The 22,059-nt window shown below is 43.8% G+C and overlaps 1 protein-coding gene across 1 annotated transcript in view; it reads left to right on the forward strand.

Annotated features, from left to right (window-relative positions):
• The window catches only part of LOC135697642 (uncharacterized), a 101,833-nt gene extending 80,095 nt beyond the window's left edge, over nt 1-21,738 (forward strand). Inside the window, 1 exon segment of the mRNA XM_065217426.1 lies at nt 20,677-21,738. Coding sequence (XP_065073498.1) covers nt 20,677-21,568 — 892 coding nt within the window. The 3' untranslated portion in view covers nt 21,569-21,738.
• The last annotated feature ends 321 nt before the right edge of the window (nt 21,739-22,059 follow it).

Genomic DNA, 22,059 nt, shown 5'->3' on the forward strand with positions numbered 1-22,059 from the left:
TCTTCCCTATTAAGACTGTTAATCGACTTTTCCCGCCTTATTTCTTACGTTGGAACAATTAAATCACTTTTTCAATACAAAGAGCACCCCAAGGAGCACACGTGCACCGTAATAAGTTTAATATAAGTAACCGCAAATGTTCAGCGACAAGTGTGCAGCTCGGGATATTCCTTCTTATTCTCCCTGGCTTTCACGCTCTCACACAAGCTTGCTCCTGCAATCAAGTTCGTGTTCTATGGAGCCCACCCTTAGCTATTTATGCCAAACAAAGATCAGCAACATTAATGTCATCCTAACATTTATAAAATTTGCAAGATCACATCCTGAATTTAACTTATTGCTAAGAGTTAGACCATAGTTCCTTATTCCTATGTCATACCAAAAAGATTAAGAATCAGGTCTCTTCTAATTAACGTCTTTTGTTAATGTTTCCATTATTCTCCCACGTGTGAACAAACATTTATTTGAAATGTGAATTCTAATTGAATATCAATCAGTGTTCTCCAAGATCAACTCACATAATTTCCATCAGTGTACACAATACCAATGCATAACAGCATCTTTTAAATGTGTACAGATAATACTTCTTCTTCATATTCTTCATTTATTTATTTGACGTTGGTCTTAGCTCCGCAATCAAGTGCCGCCGACGGGCATCGGTTGACTTCCCTTGACGACCATCGAATTCCAAGGGGCGGCTTTCACACCTGGGTAGATATCCGAGATCCGTATAGGTCTGCAGTTGCACTCGGTGTTTTAAATCAGTACTGGATCTCAAATACAAATCTACAAACAAACGTGTTGAATAGTTTTCTTCAGAGGACTGACTGGCAGCCATGTTATTGATACTATCATCTGCCCTGTCCTTTTGCTTCAAACATGATTTTCCATCATTTTCCACCATCCATACGTCATGCGGGCAGTATTAAAATAAAACCCGCGATGTTGCCTGCGTTCAAACGTACAGGATTGAAATAGGGATGCTAGCCCCCTGGTTTCCTGTTCTATACTTCATATTTCTCTGGTCCAGAATTATCTGTGTTTATATGCGGTACCGAAATTTTGTTAAATGTCGTCTCACTCACATATTCTAGCTCTAAAGCTTAAAAGCTGCTGAATTCTTCTACATCCTGGTCTCACAAATAATAATTTTTCTATCCGGAGATGAACCATCTTACGGCTGAAAATCTCTTAAATAAAGGAAATCAATCAATCAATCAATACTATTTCCTCTTACTTCGTTTGTTTTCTTTTTTTTTATTAAAATCCAATTTCCAAATCAGTTGCTTTTAGGTCTATCAGATAGTCCACAATAATTAGCACTATGATCTGCAACAACTGATCTTGCTTATTCACTAATTTCACTACGAATCAACAGTAATGCACTTCAGCATTTTACTGTGCCTTATTTTAATCAAGCAATTTATTTCATTACACTCGCTCTTGCATTTCAACCCTTCGACTCACTTTGCGGTCCTCTGTTTTAGCTATCATACAATTACCAATACTTTTGCTTTCCAATTCCAATTCCAGATTAATCATGCGCTACAGTCTGAAACAACTGGTCTCGCTCACTCACTTATCAAACAGCGCTAAGGAAGATCACCTGTCTCGCTCTTGCGCTTCAGCTTGTAGGTTGGCGTGCGCTTCAGTGTTTCACTGAACTCGCTTTTCCTTGTAGCGCTTCGGTTTACAACCGGACTCGCTTGTGCTCTGCAGCTCATCAGCTGGCCTAGCAATGTAGTACCTAATGCGCTTCAGTATTTCACTGGACTCGCTTTTTTCTCTCTCTAGCGCTTCGGTTGATAACCGGACTCGCTTGTGCTCTACAGCTCATAAACTGGCCTAGCAATGTGATAGTGCTCTTCAGTGCTTCACTGGACTCGCTTTTTTCCTCTAGCGCTTCGGTTGAAAACCGGACTCGCGTAGCACTGCAGCTTCTTAGCTGGACTTGCTTCATCATAATTTATGTTTCCACAGGTGCATCTTTAAACACAATTAATTAAATTACCTCTACGTACCGTATCCAAGTAAAATTATCCTCCATCTCTCCAGTCACCGATCTCTTTCAAAAAAATCGTACCGGCTGCGCCAAGTTGTAGAATCGCCCGATGCCTCTTGGTTCGTTCTGCGTCAACCAGCTACTGCCGTCCACCTCCAGTGATATTCGTATCGCAACTAACTCGATACCGCTAGTGATCATCCTCACCTTCCTATTTTTCTCCAATACTATCACACGTATACAGGGATGTATTTTAGTCCAACCATACATAGACGTGCCTCTGCTTAACGCATAATGTTACTGAACTCTACACCCGGGTCAGTGATTTCCGAGAAAATGCGCCATGATGAATAGCTAATGCGGGGAAAGTGAACTTTTTTTAAACGCACTGAAACTCAAATTCGTTGATTTTTTTTTAAATAACAAATTCATAAAAACTGTATAAAAAGGGTTTTTTTTTTTATAATACCAATAAGCTCTAAGCAAAGTTTTTGGACAAATAGCCATAACTAGCATTTGCTAAAATAGGTCCAACCATCATCATTTTTTAGGTCCAACCAAGATCAGCATAGGTCTAACAAACACCATAATTCTTTGCTGAATAAAAACGTTTTATAAAATCATTTGTTCATAAAATTTAACTTTTTCTGTTATTAGTAGAAACAAGAAAGGCAGATCTTTCCCCTAAGCACGCATTTTTCATAATTATATGTTGAATTCCTGAAACCGGCCTAAATAGGTCCAACCATCGCCAGTTACCCTACAATGGTCATCGTTATCAATAACAACATCGATCGCCAAACATCATGAGAGCTAATCAATTCCACTGAATGCGTCGCTTTTTGCCCTGGAAAGATGTCATAAGCATCGAACCACCTCACAGCACACACCAAGGCACTAACCGGAATCCAGTCCCATCTGTCAGTCACTAACTCGCAAGAGCTGTCGACGATGAGAGATTAAACTAACAGCCGTATTGTTATTAGTAATAATTTTATTATACCATCAGCCTTTCTTTCACTCCACGTTTATTGTTATGGAAATGGGATTAATCTGATGTATTTTTTTCTAGCAAAGTGTAAAATATGCCGATCGTATTTGCCAATGCTCCACTGACTGACTGACTGACTGGCGTCAATTTAGGTAAATGTTACATAATGGAAGAAGCGGTCGCAATTGGCGGGTCGTCGGAATAACCGTTTGGAAATTTTGCAATCGGGGTAAGGAGATCAAAACTGGGTGATGCGATCGCTTACCGATGATTGTTACCGCCATCACAGGGAAAAGGTTTTTTTTTTCATCTTCAAGCTACTGATTCGATTATGTGAATTTTGCATCCATACGCGAAGAATTGAGATTGCTGCGAGCTTGGGAATGGTGTCGATGTCATTTCACAACCAAAGTTTACAATCACGATCTATTGGAAACATAACTTTATTGTCCCAGCTTCTTCTAGGCTAAAACCATATTCGCGGTGCACTTCTTTCGAGCGTCATCGTACTGAAATCCCACCGGGCAGTTGCCCTCCGGATCGCGATCGGTTACGCACAAGCAGGGTCCGTTGCAATCCAATTCCGCAATCGGAGGACAATATTCGGAGCCTGCATTTGCTCCGATGATCAGGAGCAACGCAACGGACAGGGCAATCAACGGCACGGTTTCTTTCCTCATATTGCACGAACTTTGAAACACTTTAACTGTTTTGAATCGTCAACTGGCGGTGATAACTTTTGCAATGGAATGAGGGTTCAAGGGAAGAGGAAGCGCTTTATATTGCAATAAAGCTTAATGCCATGATGAGTTCCTGATGTGTTCACCACACGTGATAGTTCCATCTGATTAATGAGGTTTGCTTTGTATTTTTCGCTAGGTGACTAACAAGAGCAAATAGCATGGAGCGACTCGTGACCAGGAGACTCACGTGTAATGTCTACTATTTATAGAAGGTACACTTGGGAAGTAGCCATTACTTGACGAATTGATGATGCATTTGAACAAGCGGGCTTTCAGAATGCAGTATACTTACCTATATTATTCAGGAATATATTGGGTCGATGTACCAGTTATGACATGATAGCCATAACTGGTTCAACTATCCTAGTTTGGCAACACTCGTGAGACTGAGAAGTGATACATAACGTTTTGCAATCATTAGAGCTTTTTTCTTAAAATACGTCAAAACTGTACCTTAGATGTACCTACACCTAAGGACAGAATATCAGACCATCGTAAATGTCCGTTACATCAAACCGATTCGCAATCGGAAATCTCTCACAAGCAGTGACCCCGACGTCAGAAAACAACAAAACTGTTGAATGTTACAACGGCAACCTCCAGCCGACATCTGCACCACGGCAGACATGGCGGAGGTCACACCGGGGTATTTTCCAAATCGTCCGCCAAACTGTCAGTTATAGTGATGCACACGCGCGCATTCGTCAGCCAAAACCGAACCAACTCAGCAGTGCCAGTGCCGAGAAGACCTCGATTGCATTATGTGTCCAAATTTCAAATAACCAGATGAGCTTTTAGGTCCGCCAAACTTTTGCGCTGCCCACAACCGTTGCCATTACGGCCAGTTTGCTGCTGCTGTTTTTCAAGATGATGATGATAGATAAAGTGTAATTTGTACAGATGAAAGCGTTGACTGCGCATTGCATTACTGCAGCGGAGCACCGTTGCCTCCGCGCAAGTGAGTGGGTAAATGGTGTGAGAAATTTTTTATTCGGCTGCTACTTTTGCCATTTCGGACAGGCGAATTGCGATTACAAATGAAACAACGCGGCTATTTCGGGCACTATGGCGTGTCTTTCTAGTGGCTCAACTGTTGTACGACATCGGAGCTCTGTTTGTTTGGATAAGTGGTCTGTGGATGGCAGAATGAATTCTTCAAGAACGTAGAAATTAAAGTTTGAACCCAGGACTGCGAGCAACATTTCAGAACTAGTAAATCCTGTTTCACTGACTAGGCCAGATGAAGCAATCCACATTTGGTACGCAAATTTTGGAAGCTCAAAAATGTCACCACTGCCAAACTCCCACCGCAAGCAATGGCATAATTTCAACTCCATTCACATTATGTTGCCCCGCATGTTTGCATGAATCCGTCTCGGTTCGGTTATGAACCCCCGTATCTTGCGGACTAATTCGATTTGCTACGGAGCATTCTTCATACAAATCTTATGATAGCATCATCGCTACCCCTTTTTGCGCGATGGATGGAACGACAGCAACCGAGATGAATGGAACAAATCAATAAAGATCTGCGACCACCGCCGACCAACAATGAAGCCGGTGTGGCATTGTGGACTTGTTGTGTGTGAGATGGATCGAAATAAAAACGAGACTAATCGCTTATAATGGCTGGTTCCACAGGGGGGGGGGGGGTGGAGTGGCGTATGAAGAGAACCACATAAGAGATCTTGACTGCGGGTGAATTGCTGCTACTGGGCTACTGGGTTCATCTCTGGGAGTTAGTGGGCATGGGAACGGGTTCGCGGAGACTAAAGTGGAGGATATTGAAATTGTAATGCAATGTAAGAGTACAATCGTAAGGCATCCAACGGCGATGGGACGTAGATTTTGCCGATGTTACGTGATCAATCGCGATGATCGGTATACTAATAGTTGGTTACGGCCCCGTGCAGGACCGGTCCAAAGAGGGATCTTGTTTTACGAGTGGAGTGAGAAAAAGTGAAAGATCAACTTTGTAACGTGGGGCTAGGGGTGGGTAGAAGATCGTATGGAAACTTTAAGGTGAGTAAACAGGATTGCTAACTCTTGGACCAAGCGAACCAGCTTATAAATGTGTAATGGGCTTGCTAGACAATAACTAGTACACAGTGTGCATAACTTGATTGGGATGGGATGTAAATGCCAATATGATGCCAAGTATAGTTTTTGAATGCAGTGTTTTCCCGATTTTGAATACCTCCGATTTAGTCAGTTTTTCTCCCCGTTTTAAAAAAATTGTTGGGTCGTGTACATGAAACGACCTTTGGTTGACGTAGATAACGTTAAGATGTTTATTAAACTTCTCGTGCATTATGCTTGAAATTGATTAAAAATACAGTTTCAGTAACGTATTATTTCGGTCCTAAGTACATATTTTGAATTTCACACTCAGTAAAACATGGCCAAATTCAGGACCTCACATTTGGTTCTTAAATTGCAATCAGATATGATTAATCAAATTAAAAAAGGAACATATGCATATAAATAATCTTAGATTTGTGGAGGGTTTTTCATGGAAATTATTAAATAAAAGATGTTCCTCTAAAACCAGTGACCCACTCCACCATGATTTTTTTTTTTTTTTTTTAATTCTTTATTAACGAGATTTTTAGCCTTAGGCTAGTTCATCTCTAATCCACCATGAATGTTTGTAGGATAAAACAATTCCCAAAAATATTTTTCCCAGGAGCTCCTCATTAGTTTTACATTTGGTCACCCAAGCAAAGAAGAGAGTGAAAGTTGCATTTTATGATAGTTGTACGGTACTTTCAATATTGGAAATGCTCTCGCAACGTGGGGCTTTAGGTAGTGATGAAAACGTCGCTAGAACTATTCCACAGCCGCAGTCAGTTTATGAGCAAAAAGAGGGACGCACATTTTTGCCTGTAGACTTGGAGACATACTTCAAGTCTCCGCGTACATCGTACGGGTTAGGCAAAAATGTGCGTCTATCTTTAAAAACTGTCGTATTAATGGCCCTTCGCTCATTTTCAACTTCTATTCAATTTTCATACTGCCGTACTCAAACGGAACTATCCACCTACCCTCTTCTAAAGATCATTCTCTAGCTAATAAATCATCACACTAAAAGCTTCATGTTAGCATTTCCAACCAACTCCTCAAAATATTGGTTAAAATGTCAGTGAAGAAGGGGTATAACGATCATACGAGGTAATTTAAGCACCCCTTTGCTCTCAGATTTGGAGGACTGCCTCAATAAAAAAAATACCATGCATCACATTTAGGTATTCGTTGTATCATGCAAAACATATGAAGAATATGGTTATTGAGGAAAAGGGTGCTCAACTCACCCCGTATGCTCGTTATGCCCCTTTCTCTCCTATCTACAGAATGCTGTGATTTTTCCCAAATCAAACGTTTGGTTTGGAATAAGTATGTGTTTAGTATGACATTAATTGAAAATTAAGGGGCTCCAGTTATTCAACTTCATAATCAGAGCAAAAACCCGTCCATATACAGATTCTCCACTTGTTAAATTTTTTGATAGTAGGCATCATACTAACGCGTCGAACGTATGAATTTCCAAAGGCTTGATAAAACTTAATTTGAATTTCCTACCTCGAGTTGAAGGACCTTCTTCAGCGTTCCAACCATTAGATGGTGACGCTTAGTTTAGTTAGTTAGTTTAAATGATCTTTATTTTAGTTTAACTTGGACGATTACCATATAAATTTTTACTAAGTGATTTAATTGCTTTCTTCATCTTTAGGTATGGGCAAAATTTAAAATTTGTTTTACAGGATTAGTCCTAGACTTAGTACACGGTCGACCACCTTGGTGGGATTGGTTTGTTTTGTTTTTAGAATTTGAAGAGAAACTACTTAATACTACTATTTACAGCTTAAAACTAACCTACTCTACTATATACACTTAACCTACTATGTACAAATTGCTTATTAAAGCATGTTCAGAAAGATTGCATTTTTGAATAAATTTAGTTGTCATATCATCAATTTTGGAATCTACTTTGGGAATTTCTGCCTCTTGATGGAGGTCTGCTATTCTTGTGTCGAATGGACGATCTAGGATCATCCTCAACACTCTATTCTGTGCAACCTGGATTTTGTTCCTGTGGGTCTGAGCGCACGATTCCCACACCGGGGCGGCATAGAAGATCGCGGGGGCTATGATCTGTTTGTAAACAGCCAGTTTGTTTTGCCTTGAGAGGCGGGATCTGCGGCAAATGAGCGGATACAAACACCTAACCAAGGCGGAGCACTTAACTAGGGTTTTCTCTATGTGCGAGCGGAACAGGAGCTTCTCATCGAACAACATCCCGAGATAAGTAACATCAGTGGACCACTCGACCCTTGTACCATCCATTATTACGGTACAGGAGGGAGACGGTTTAAGTTTTAATGATTGTCTGTGAAGGAACATGATCGCTTGGGTTTTCGAGGCGTTGATTTTGATTTTCCACGTGGTGGCATAATCAGTAAAGGTGTCAAGGCATCGTTGGAGCTTGTTCGTAATTTCACGAGGCATCCTACCCTTGACAGCTATCGCGGTGTCATCTGCAAACAGAAAGAACACGCAACCGTCTCCTAGAGGAGGGATGTCCGACGTGTAGATGCTGTAAAGCAGTGGTCCCAGCAGACTCCCTTGCGGAACACCTGCTGGGATCGGAAATTGTCCCGAAAGGGAACTATTCAACGACACCCTGAACGACCTTTGCTGGAGATAGTTACGGGTGATTTTCACAAGGTATGGTGGAAAGTTGGAGTTACAAAGCTTGTATATAAGTCCGTCGTGCCAGACATTGTCAAACGCCTTTTCGACGTCTAACAAGGCCATGGCTGTGGACTTGGATACAGCTTTGTTACTCCGGATGTTATTCATCACCCGCACTAGCTGATGATTGGTGGAATGCCCCTTACGGAACCCGAACTGTTCCGGAAGAAGAATGTCATGTTCCTCCACAAACTTGTTTAGTCGGCTGAGGATCAATTTTTCGAACAGCTTGCTCAGCGCTGAGAGCAGGCTAATCGGTCTGTAGCTTGACGGTAGTGAAGGGTCTTTCCCAGGTTTGCGGATCGGGATGATTTTTGCCACCTTCCAGATGCTTGGAAAGTAGTGCAGCTCCAAGCATCTGTTGAAGGTGGCAGCTAGCAGCGAGTGCACCCTCGGGCTGAGATTTTTCAACGCTAGGTTGAATATTCCGTCAAACCCGGAGCCTTCATGTTCTTACTGTATTTCAGCGCTGAGCAAATTTGTTCCTCTGTAATCCGTTCTTCTGGAGGGACGGCACAAGGGGAGGCATCTAACGTCAGGACGCACTGCGCAACCTGGTTCTCGAGTGGACTTGGGATTTTAGAGCCAAGCAAATGCGACTGGGCAATGTGCTCCCCAATCGCATTGGCCTTCTCTTCGTTGGTGATAAGCCGTTCGTCATTGACTCTAAGTGGTGGAATGGGCTTGGGGTGAGACTTCAGCACCTTGGCAACCTTCCAGAATGGTCTGGAACGGTCGTCCAGGTTCTGAACGAGCCGCCCGAAACTCTCGTTCCGGATTGAGACCATTCTGGAAGCGATCTGCCGATTCAGATCGACCATTTCGTATTTACGCTGCAGATCCCCAGTCCGCTGAAACTGGCGTCTACGAACATTTCTGAGCCGAATCAAGAGTTTGGTGTGGGAATCAATTGCTTGAAACTTACCCCTCACAGGAACTCGTCGAACGCACTCTTCGTCAGCCACGGATATGGCTTGATGGAGACCCTCCAGGGCCCGGTCGATGTCCTCCACTGTGTCGAGCGGTGGGTTGTCGTCGATGTGGCGGTCGACCACGCGTCGAAACTGGACCCAGTTGACTCGATGGTAGTCCTTCCGCTGGCACGGTGCAGGGGCCACGTTGTAGCCCAGCTCGGTCAGCACCGGTTGGTGGTCCGAACTCAGGTCGTTGACGGCAACCGGCTTGGCTAATCTGGTGTTTGCCAAGAACAGGTCCAGCGTCGATGGGTTGCCCGTCGGTGATGTGAAGGTTGGTTCGTCCGAAAACCAGACGGAATAGAGACCATGCTGGGAATGGTCGAATAGCAGGCGGCCGTTCTGGTTCTGCTGGTAGTTCCGCCAGGCCTCGTGCCGGGCGTTCAGGTCCCCTCCGATTACGAAGCGGGCATTGGTGCGGGTTATGATGGCAAGGTCGTTCTTGAACTGCTGTGCTGTACCATTGCTAACGGTACATTGCCGGGGACAGTAGGCGGCGATGAACCGGATGTTTCCGGTCGATGTTTCCACCTCTACGCCGACGGCCTCGATGATGGAAGTGCGGTAGTGGGGTAGGGTGCAGTACTTGATGCCTTTCTTGATGATGACCGCGACACCGCCCCCCCTGGAGCTGGTGCGATCAAGCCGGACAATGCTGTGGTCGGGCAGCCAGAAGCTGTCACCGGTCTTGAGGTGGGTCTCGGTGAGGAGGCCCACGTCGATGTCGTGCTTGCGGAGGAAGTCTGCAAGCTCAATGTTTTTCGCCCCTACGGAGCGAGCGTTCCAGTTGGCGATCTTTATGGGTTCACGGTCCATAATTAGCGACGAAGGAGATGATAGCTTGGAGCTGTTGTGTTCTTGTTGCGCAGGTGCGCTTGATGATGATGGCCTGGGCCAACAGTGTGACGATCTCATCCGTTGACAGCGGAGAATCGTCTGTAGCTTCACCGGTTGTACCGGCCAATCCCGGAGCAGGGGGATCCGTCGATGGGCCGGAGGCTTGACTAGGTACTGCAGCGGCAGCCGACTGGGCAGCAGCCAACTGTTGGTTGAGCGGGAGCGGCGCCAACACTGGAATTGGCCGTGGTTGGACCGGTGATAACGGAGGAAAGTTCTGCGCGTTGTTTTCCGGGACCTTCTTGCGACCGGGCTGGTTGTTGGACGAGGCCTTCTTCCGGATCTCGGCGTATTCGGCCCGCTTCGGACAGGCCTTACTCGTGGCCTTGTGGGCAGCACCGCAGTTGGCGCATGTGGGAGCGGCTTCCTCGATGCTGTCGCAGTCGTCGATCTTGTGGTTTTTGCCGCATTTGATGCAGCGGCTGGCCATGCGGCAGTTCCTGGTGCCGTGCCCGAACAATAGGCAGTTCGAGCACTGAGTGACGCCACGGTGGGTTGGCTTATACCGCTCCCACTTCACTACGATGTGGAACAGTGTGCGTGTCGTATGGAGATCCTTCACGGTTGTGGAGTTCTTCTGCAGATGGACCAAGTAGAGCTGGTCACGATACTTGATGGCCTTGCTGCGGGTCATCTTGTGGATTTCGACCGGCTTGAGGCCGTTCGCCTTAATCTCGTCCATTAAGGTGGTGGTGTCCATGTCGTGGAGCCCGCGCAGCACCACTTTCAGCGGCTTGGTGGCCTCGACGTCGTGGGAGAAGTATTCCAGCTTCATCCTGTCCAAGAGGGCCTGGACTGCGTTGTAGTGATTTTCGGCCGAGACCATCAGTTTGTAGCCTTCCGTGCACCGTTGAATGGTGCAGCGAAGGCCCTGCTTAATGTAGAAATCCAGCTGCTCCCATAGCCCGGGAGGGAAGCCCTTCACATAGAAGGGTGGCAACTTAACTTTTTTAGGCACCGTCTCAGGGTCCGACTGCGGCTGGGCTCCGTTCTGCAGGGCGGAGAACGGATTGTTGCTCAGCAGCTTTTTTGCTGCCGATGCGGTGGCGCTGATGTCTTCAGGTCTGGGTCGTTTAGTTCCGGGAGGCCCCGGCTGCGGGTCCGCAACGCCTGTCGGGACGGGCAATGGGGTTTTCTTCTGCTTCTTCTGAGCTGGCTCGGTGGTCGCGCCGTCTCCTGGGAGAGTCTGTTTTCCCGGTAAGCCGGCACTCGCGTTACCGCGCGATTTCTTACCCATGGCTGGGTCAGCGAGAGCGTCACTATACAACGCGGAGCTAATTCGACTTGCGAACGAACGAACGAAACTAGAGAGAATTCAAATCGACTGAACTGCTCAACAGTCTGGCAGCGAATGTAGATGGTGACGCATTACTTCTGACTGCTGTCATGCTTTTAGAATATCATTGCCAGTCCTTCCTACATGACGAAATAAGCTATGGAACGGTTTGCTATGCCCCGCCCCCATCAGCAAAAAATCCAGGATATTATAATTGAGGTGCTGCATATCAAGCCGTTCCATAGCATAATTCTTCAAGTGCTAATACTAATGCTAATTTGCTTTAAATGATCTTTATTTCTTGTGGTTTACATGTATGAATTTTCAAGTGACACAGATGCGTCTTTTCAACTTTAGATCATTTGAAATTTGTCATTGTTATTTAAAGCTCCTAGTCCTATCAGGCCTGTTTTAAAGTATGACCACCTTTGTGGGATTGGTTTGATTTGAATTTGAAAAAGGAGACTACTTATAACTACTATTTACAACTACAACTAACCTACAACTACAACTAACCTACAACTACAACTAACCTACAACTACTATATACACCTAACCTACCATATAAAAATTGCTTATCAATGCATGTGCTGGATATATTACATTTGTGTGCAAATGTTGTCTTATTTTTGTAATTCTGTAATCTATTTTGGAAATGCCTGCCTGTTCGTGTGCAAATTTTGTCTTATTTTTTTGTAATTCTGGAATCTATTTTGGAAATGCCTGCCTCTTCGGGAAAATTTTGTTATTCTAGTGTAAAAAAAAACGATCGAGGATCTTCCTAAGCAATCTTTTTGTGCCACCTGAACTTTGCTTCTGTGAGTTTGAGCACTTGATTCCCACACCGGAGCAGCGTAGAAAGTTGCAGGTGCTATGATTTGATTGTAGACAGCCAGTTTGTTAACCCTAGAAAGGCGGGATCTGCGACAAATCAGCGGATACAAACACCTAACTAAGCTTGAACACTTAAATAACTAACATCTTTTCTATATGCGAGCGGAACAGTAGCTTCTCATCGAATACCATTCCAAGGTATGTAGCTTCGGCAGACCACTCAACCCTTGGCCATCCATGATTACAGTACAAGATGGAGCCGGTTTTAGTTTGGGCGAATGCCGATGGAGGAACATGATTGCTTGAGTTTTGGAGGCATTGATTTTAATTTTCCAGTTGATTGCATAATCAGCAACGACGTTAAGGCATCGTTGAAGTTTGTTCGTTATTTCGCGAGACATCCTTCCCTAGACGGCTATTGCGGTATCATCTGCAAACAGGAAAAACATGCAACCGTCTCCGAGCGGAGGAAAATCGGAAGTGTAAATGCTGTAAAGCAAGGAGCCCAGCAGACTGCCTTGCTGGACTTCTGCTGGGATGGAAAACGTGTCTGAAAGAAAACCATTCAACGATACCTGAAACGACCTTTACTGGAGGTAGTAACGGGTGATTTTAACCAGATGTAATGGGAAGTAGAAGTTACAAGACTTGTACACAAGTCCGCCATGCCAGACATTGTCAAACGTCTTTTCAACGTCTAGCAAGGCCATGGCTGTGGACTTGGATACAGTTTTGTTACTTCGGATGTTATTCATCACCCATACTAGCTGGCGATTGGTGGAGTGCCCCTTCCTGAATCCGAACTGTTCCGGAGGGAGAATGTTGTGTTCCTGGACAAACTTGAGCAAACGATTGAGAAAGAGTTTGTCGAACAATTTCCTTAGCGTTGAAAGGTGTCTGATTGGTCTATATCTTGATAACAATGTTGGGTTCTTACCGGGTTTGCGGATTGGTATGATTTTTGCTACTTTCCAGATGCTTGGAAAGTAGAGCAGCTCCAAGCATCTGTTGAAGCTAGCGGCCAAAAGAGACTATACTTTCATGCCGTAAAACCCGGGAACCTTCACAGGAACTTTTCGAACACATGCCTCGTCAGCCACGGATTTGGCCTGTTGGAGTGCCGGTCGATGTCATCTACGGTGTCAAGCAGCAGATCTTCGTCGATGCCGCTGTCAACCACACGTCCAAACTGCACCCAGTTGACGTAGTGGTAGTCTTTGCGCAGGCTTGCAGCAGGAGCCACGTTGATACCGACTTCACCCACCACCGGTTGGTGGTCGGAACTGAGATCGTTGTTCACCTCCAGCTTGGAGAGTACGATGTTCGACAGGAAAAAGTCCAAGGTGGAGGGATTTCCCGCCGGAGAGATGGAAGTTGGTTCGTCTGGAAACTGCACAGTGTACAATCCATGTTGAGCTCGGTCGAACAATAGACATCCGTTCCGGTTCCGCTGGTAGTTCCGCCAAGCTTCATGGCGGGTATTCAGGTCGCCCCCAACGATGAATCGGGAGCTACTGTGAGTAATGGCGGTCATCTTCTTTTCTTTATTTAACGTCGGTCTCTGTTCCGCAATCTAGTGCCAATCACCGACGGACATCGATTGCCATCCATTGACGGCAATCGAATGTGCCGGAAGACAGCTTCCACACCTGCGTAGGATATCGCACACACACAACACAACAACATGCTGGGATTGAACCCAGACCCATCGGAGTGTTAGAAAGCAGTCATGCTTACCACTATGTAATGGCGGTCATGTCATTCTTGAATTTGCTAGCTAATCCGTTGTTGGCAGCACACTGCCGAGAGCTGTAAACAGCGATGAAATTGACATTTCCAGTTGGCGATTCGACCTCCACACTAAGAGGCTCGATTATAGAAGTGTGGATGTGGGGCAGGGAGTAAAATTTAATTCCTTTCGACGACCGCAACACCACCCCCTTGGAGCTGGTGCAATCAAACCGGATAATGTTGAGGTCAGGCAACCAGAAGCTGTCACCGGACCTTAGGTGGGTTTCCGTTAGAAGACACACGACAATGCTGTGCTTGTGGAAGAAGTCGGCAAGCTCAATTTATTTTGCTCTTACAGAGCAAGCGTTCCAGGTAGCGATATATGTTTTCCCTTGATTTGTTTTCCGTCGATCTTGTTTTCCATGCTGAACACCAATGCTACCGACGCCAGGGAGGCAGCTCCCACACCTGGACCCTACCTATCGACCCATCAACTCATGAACCGGGGACCAGCGGCTTTACTTCCCTTCAGAAGGAAACCTTGATCAGAGATTTTATGCCTCAGAACATCCCGACGGCGCCGACTGGGATTGAACCCAGGCCTGCTGGGGTGAGAGGTAATCACGCTTACCACTAAACCAGCGGCGCCGCTTAGGTAGCGATAGTTATCGGTTTATATACCATACTAGATGATGGACTTACCGAGAACTTGGATCTGCTCGGGTTTCTTGCGGTCATGCACCGGTCATGGTAAATTTTGCATTGTTAATTGTCTCCAGAATCCAAAGGGGGGGGGGGGGGGTGAAGAGCTTTATCCACCAGAAGATCCAGACGTTTCTTGAGGGGGAACAGATCGCACCCGTGAATTCGCTTGTCCATGAAGAGGCGGAAAGTCCTCTGCCCTGAAAGCTGGGGCTTTATCCTTCCTTCGTCCTGGTTGATTGTTAGTGGATGCCTGTTTTCGGATGCACTTGAAATCTTCGCGTCGGACTCTTGGTGAGCACCACCACAGTTGGCGTATTTGGACGCCACAGCTTCATCCGCAACACATTCGGAAGTGTTGCAGTTGCGGGTGCCGTGTCCGAAGTTTAGACACCGTTGGCACTGAGTCACATCGCGATGTCTGCCATGGTATGGCTCCCAGCGGACGATGATGGAATTGATTGAACGGATGGTTTTCAGTGCGTTGAGCGTCACCGCTCCCTTCTGGAAGTGTACCAGGAAAAGGCGTTCACATTCTCATCCCACCTTGTCGTCCGATAGACGGCATTCGAGGCCAGCTTGTACCGGTCTCTGATTTCAGCTTCTATAAACGTCGGGTCGGTAGGCCCCTGATGACGACCTTGAACGGTTTCTCAACGGGAATATCGTGGCTGAAGAATTCCACCTTGGAAGTCATCAGATGGGCGAAGACCAAGTCATACTCCGCTTTCGGTACGCACTCGGGTCGGCAGAATTTTCGTTGTCGATGACGTCGCCGAAGTCACCGATGTCGCTGACGTTCGTCGTGGTGACATCATCACGTCCACTCGCACCATATCGATCTGGCCCTGGTTTTTCTTCCCCTTGGTTCGCTTCATGGTGACGAAGGTGGTATTTCCAACATCGGTGGAAAGAATAGCGTACCTATTTAAAATAAGTCCACTCGAGCTACCCTCACCAAGCCGGCGCCGGTGGTGTAGTGGTAAGCGTGACTGCTTTCTAACACCCCGATGGGTCTGGGTTCAATCCCAGCCGAGGTCGGTCGGATTTTTCTGAGGCATAAAAATCTCTGGTCACGTCTTCCTTCGGAAGGGAAGTAAAGCCGTTGGTCCCAGCCCATGTGTGTTGAATGGGTGCAATATCCTACGCAGGTGTGGAAGCTGCCTTCCTGCACATTTGATTGCCGTTAATGGATGACAATCGATGTCCGTCGGTGATTGGCACTAGATTGCGGAACAGAGACCGACGTTAAATAAATAAAAGCTACCCTCACCACTACTCTTCCCCGCTTTCTCACGGAGCCTGTTCCGGGAGCGCTGTCTTCGCATCATACGATATGACCGACACTACTGACGACGCGAATAAACGTTTGGAACAAACTAGAAACATATCGAACAACTCGACCGAGCGAGCAAAACACGGACTGAACTGCATGACGGTCAAGCAGAGAATCACCGCGGCTGGTACCTTGACAGCAGCGCTGTTTTATATCTTCTCAGGTTCAAGCAGAACGATGCGCAACCAAGTGGTACTCGATCATGGCGACTGGGTTAGGGGAAACATTTTTTCATTAAAACAGTGATAAAATTATCCCTTTTATTTGTACAATTTTTAAACGATTTTTCAGCATTTGTAGAGTTATTTCCTATCGATTGGTATATTTGGATTTCAATTTCATCTATCAACGACAAAGTTATAAGCATTCAAAACTTAACACCTTTTCGTGATGGGTACAATTTTAAATTTTCGTAGTATATGTCAAAAACCGAGCAATAAAACGTACCAAGTTTACACATACTATTTTTTATATTGATACTATTCGCTATAAGATATGGTCCATATAGGTATTTTTAAAAAAAAGTATGCAATTCGATTACCTATGGCTTGAAATGGATAATGTGGTTTGAATGAAGTCGATAGGTTGTATCATTATCGAGAAATCATAACAAACGTACCGTGTAAATTGCGACTCAGCGGCACCAAACGTGTGAAAATAAAAAAAAAACGAAAAGAAATCGTGTCGAAAAAGACTTGAGTGTACATTAGACTGATGCAAAGTTTGAATTGTTCGCTCCACTGTGCTCAACAGGTTACAAATTGGGTCCTGATTATCGTCCCAAAATTTAATTTGGTAAGTAACTGACTTGGTACAAAACCATTTGAAGTTTATATGAAAATTACTATTGGAAAACCAAAATTTTCATTTTAAATATATTGAACCAAATCCATTTATTTGAACATATCTTTCGAAAATCAAATCCATGCAACGACATAAAATTGCACCATTTAGTTTTCAGGGTTATAGCAGTTTATATTAAATGTATTTAGTAGAAATTTTAGATCGGAGCTTCTTGGAACTTTTGATCCGTCTCCGATTTCAAGAAAAACAAGTTCTTTTAAGAACTGATTTAGTTTTTCTATACAATCATCTCTCCCTTATGAAAATCCAGGCTACTTTGACCACGTTCCCATACATTTTTAAAATTTAGCTCCAAAACTCGATATTCTCCCTAACTCGATGATCCCTTAAATATCGAGTTAGGGAGAGTTGACTGTGTAATAGACTGATGCAAAATTTGAAATGTTCGCTTTACAGTACTCAAACGGTTCCACATCGGGTCCTGATTAGACTCCCAAAATTTAAACTAATTTGGTAAGAAACTGAATTGGCTCAAATCGATTGGTTTATATAGAAATTACTATGGAAAACCCAAACATTTTGTTCGCTGTCTTCTAGCCTTTTTACATATTGCACTGTTAACAAGTTCTATCGCTTTTCTAATGGGAAATTTTCTCAGCTACAACTTTGCAGAAGATCGTTTTTAAGCCATGCGTCAAACTAAATATTTATTAATTGATTAAAGATTGACAATATTATGGCATAATTCAGTAGCTGCATTGTGGGCAACATGGTAGTCTGCAGTGTGAAATAGTAGCCATGATTTTTGTGACCTAATCAACGCCTCAGAAATACCAATGTTGCCTGCTGAACAGTTGATTGAGCATAATCATAAGACATCAGTGCACAGTGACTGGAATCATTAATAACTTGTGTTCCTTACATTTAATCGAAAAGAAATCTTGAACAAAGTTGTAGCTGAAAAAATTCTAATCAAGCTCAGCTATCATTTTCTTAAGCAGAGTGAACTGGTCAATTTTGAGATAGATATGAACCAAAATTTTGGTTTTCCCATAGTAATTTCTATATAAACTTCAAATGGTTTGTGCCAAGTCAGTTTCTTACTATATAAGTTCAAATTTTGAGAAGTTAATCAGGATCCATTTTGGAACCGTTTGAGCACAGTGGAGCGAAAATTTCAAATTTTGCATCAGTCTACTGAGTAACCTTTGTGTACACAAGCTTTTTCGCTTAAATACTAATACAAAGTATGTCATACCATTTTTGAACAAACAGCTTTCAAAAGATCAGAAATGCAAGCTTTGTATTTGGCGAAGGTTGGCGATAATTCCAGAAATAACTTGGAAATTCCTTGGGATCAGTCAAAAAACTATTCTGTCTCCAAACCTACACACTTAGAAATAACTAATTTTACACGTGACGGAATCCGTCTTTGACATAAAAGATGAGACGTAAACAAACATTTCATGTAATATTAAGTGCTCCGAGACTGAAAAGTTCGTTGCTCGACGAAAAGTACGTTTGATTGAGCTATATTTCGCGTCTGTTATGACTCAAATTTATGTCAAAATTGACGCTCGTATATGTCACTCTCAGAGCACCTAAATTTACATGATTTTTTCTAAGTGTGTATTTATATTTTAGAAGTTTTCTTCTACAAACATCCAATATAGAAAGCTATCAGCCCTGAAAATTCTGGTGTGCGATTACGTGGATTTGATTCTTGAAAGATGTGTCAAATGTATTGGTTTTTCTTCAATATTTATGAACATTTTTGTTGGGTGGAAATACAGAGTATGACCATTTCAGTGATTTATGTAGCGTTTTAAAATTATATTATTGATTGACCACAAAATGCATTTCTCACTCGTCGTGTGCTGTGTGAAACTTGCCATCGTCATCGCCGTTTCCGGGTATGAATGATTACAATAACAGCTCGATCATAAATATTGTGCTGTAATATGGAAGGCTCGGTGGCCTTAGAGCGACCATTTTTGCTGAGCTGAAGATCGTTGGTTTAATTTCAGGCATCTTCATATTCAAGAGTCGTTAGTCGTTTCATTCATAAAATGAACACATCACCTCAATTCAGCGTGACGTTTACCACAAAGAACCCTTCTGCAATCCTAAGGTTAGTTCACTGTTTTAAGCATTGATTGTCTTAGTAAATACTATGACGACCATTTCCAAAAACAGAATAATTATGATTTTTAATTCTCCTAGCAGGGCTAACATTTAATTTGTCTCCTTAATAAAGATATAAAAAAAAAAAAAAAAAAATTATACACAAAATTAAAATTATTCAGTTTTTCTGTAAAACACGAAGCGGCAACAGTGGTACAAAACTATTATCAGAAAGGTCTTACTCGTCAAAATAATTCTGTCAAAATTGGGAATCTTTACGATCTGGATCTTAAGATATCATAAATATATGTTTGCTAGCTCCACCATCTCTGCCATTTTTTTGCTCAACACTCCATCTTTCGTTCTCACTCAACTGAACTAATTTTCTAAAAACGAGGGTGTTCTAACATGGTCAGAATCACGATATAATCACACCTATTCCTTACATCGATCGAAATGGATTTCCCATAAAAAAGAATTTTGTATGTACAATTCGTTTCGATCTAAATAGTGAATGGGGGTGATCATGTGTAAGCACACTCAGCTGAACAACTATGTTAATGATCAGGATCTTGAGAAAGCATTTAAAACAATATTTTATTTCATTAGAGCAACCTTGTGAACACATTTTGAACTACGCAAGCAGAAAAATAAAAACTAAATAAAATTGATTCAAAACCATAACTAAATACAACATACGAATAAAAGATAACTTTAATTCGACAACGCATTAGCTTGTCTGTGTTGATTGAATTTTATAATTGCAATTACTCAATAAATCATATTTCGATCGGTTATGGAAATAGCACTTTTCAGAACGTGTATCGCAATGCACATGCGAAACACTGACACGTGAAAAATATTGAAACCCCCATCCTTCAGTTGAGTGATGCCTTTGCTGTCCACACACTGCAAATCACCTCATCGCGCCCAATCGAAGGGAACATATGCACTCGGTTACCCAATATACAAGGCCATAGACCTCATCAAAATTATTGAAAATTTCTTCTCCCCAATCACTTTTCGCTCCGGGTTAACCCCGAAAAATAAAACCTAATAGCCTTGCAATTGCACATCATTGGCTCACTCACCTACCGAATTGCCCAGAGCCTTAACTCACCGTAAACCTACAGACCTATACCCAGCAGTGTTCGGGCTCCTCTTCTCAGCCAGAAATAGCGAGGAAATTTACTTCAATTTATTGTGCCGCAATCTCTGTGTATATTACAATTTATTAGCAATTGCAGTAAAAATAAATAAGCCGCACATAGCGCGCGAGCTCGTCTCAACCAACAGCAGAGCCACCACATTTGACCGTTTATTTGATTTTTCGTGGTCGTTTTTGTTTTCTCATGCCCGCGTGCGCTCGGACTTCGGCGACCCATGACTGGGCAGCCAAAGAGAAAGAGCTTTTATTTCGCGATCAAAAAACAAAAATGTTATGCAAAGATGAGCTAATCCGAGATCTGATTTCTTCTATGTGTGTGCTTCTTCTCGTTCTCTCTTACAGAGCTTATATCATGATTCCATCGCCGTCCTACTACCAGCAGCAACCGTATTCGGCTCAGCAGTATGCAGCTTATGTGAACGACCCGGACAACCACGTACAGACCTACTCACACGGTGAATCTGGCAGCCACAGCCCGCAGCCACCCAGCGGTAGTCCTCCGGCGCCAGCACCAGCTCCTCAGAAGACCCCAGGTGTGATTTACGCTTCACCTTCATCGACTCCGGCACCCTACCGACATCAGTCGCCGTCATCCGAGTTCTCCATCGTAAAAAGCGTCGAACCTCCGGTCTACTATTCCCCGGACAATTACCTCAATTCCCAACCCACCATCCACTACAGCCACTCACCTGCCAAACCCGCCATCCAAATCCACCACGAAACACAATTGCACTACCCCTCACTGACGCATCCCAACAACGGAATCCTCAACTATTTCGGAGCCCAGCATAAGCAACCCACCAGCCTCCTGGACTCCTATGTTCCAAGTTCGCTCCAACTCGCCCCGGTCAAACACTACTCTTATCCGACCAAATCCGTCCCAGTTTATCGTCCTCCCCACCAGCACTTCCATCACCACCAACCCCACCCACAGCTATTCTACCAACCAACCTACCCGGTTTCCCATTCAGCTTATCCCATCTATCCAACACATACCCCGGTAGCCAACCACCAGATCCCATCGGCTTCGGCCCCGGCCTACAACACCATTGCCTATTCGGTTCCACTCTCGCAGACGAAAACGGTCACCCAATACAAGCGATCACCGGCACTGGAGACCGTCGCCGGTGTCAAATATTCCCACCCACGAGCGGTGTCATCTGCCTCCTCCTCCTCCTTCCCCTACTCAGGTGCCATCACGACTAAGCTTCAACCGGCTGCCAAGTTGATTTAATTTAGATTAGTTTTAATTGATTTGCGAAACCAACCTCGAGTGAGCTCGTTACTCATAATTTATGGAATAGTTGTACTTACCAAATAGTGTTTAAGACATCGGGGACCCGATACCTGCGATGGAATCGGCGTGAGATTTTTCTGCAGCGAACTGGAGTTACCTTACAGAAGATGGTATAGGTATGCCAAGACAGAAGGATTTTTATTTTTGTATCAATACAAAAGTTTAGCGATTGTGATTCATTAAAGTACTCAATTTTGTACAGTTTTATTTTTATTTAATAAAATCAAATGTTTAACCATTACCTAACGGTGATAGTATTTATTTTTCTATTGCTGTTCATGGCTTAAGCAGTAGGTTCAAAGTAGTAGCATCTAAGGCGAGATTTCCGATAAACACGTCATATTGTGTCAAATCATATTGTGAAAGAAAGCCAATTTAAAGTATAACTCTGTTATGTGAAGGAGCTTGTGATTTAACTCATGATTGTC

This window comes from Ochlerotatus camptorhynchus, unplaced genomic scaffold (assembly GCF_037179485.1).
Source record: "Ochlerotatus camptorhynchus isolate MF236.1 unplaced genomic scaffold, CSIRO-AGI_Acam_v1.1 ptg000007l, whole genome shotgun sequence".
NCBI classification, from domain to species: Eukaryota; Metazoa; Arthropoda; class Insecta; order Diptera; family Culicidae; genus Ochlerotatus; species Ochlerotatus camptorhynchus.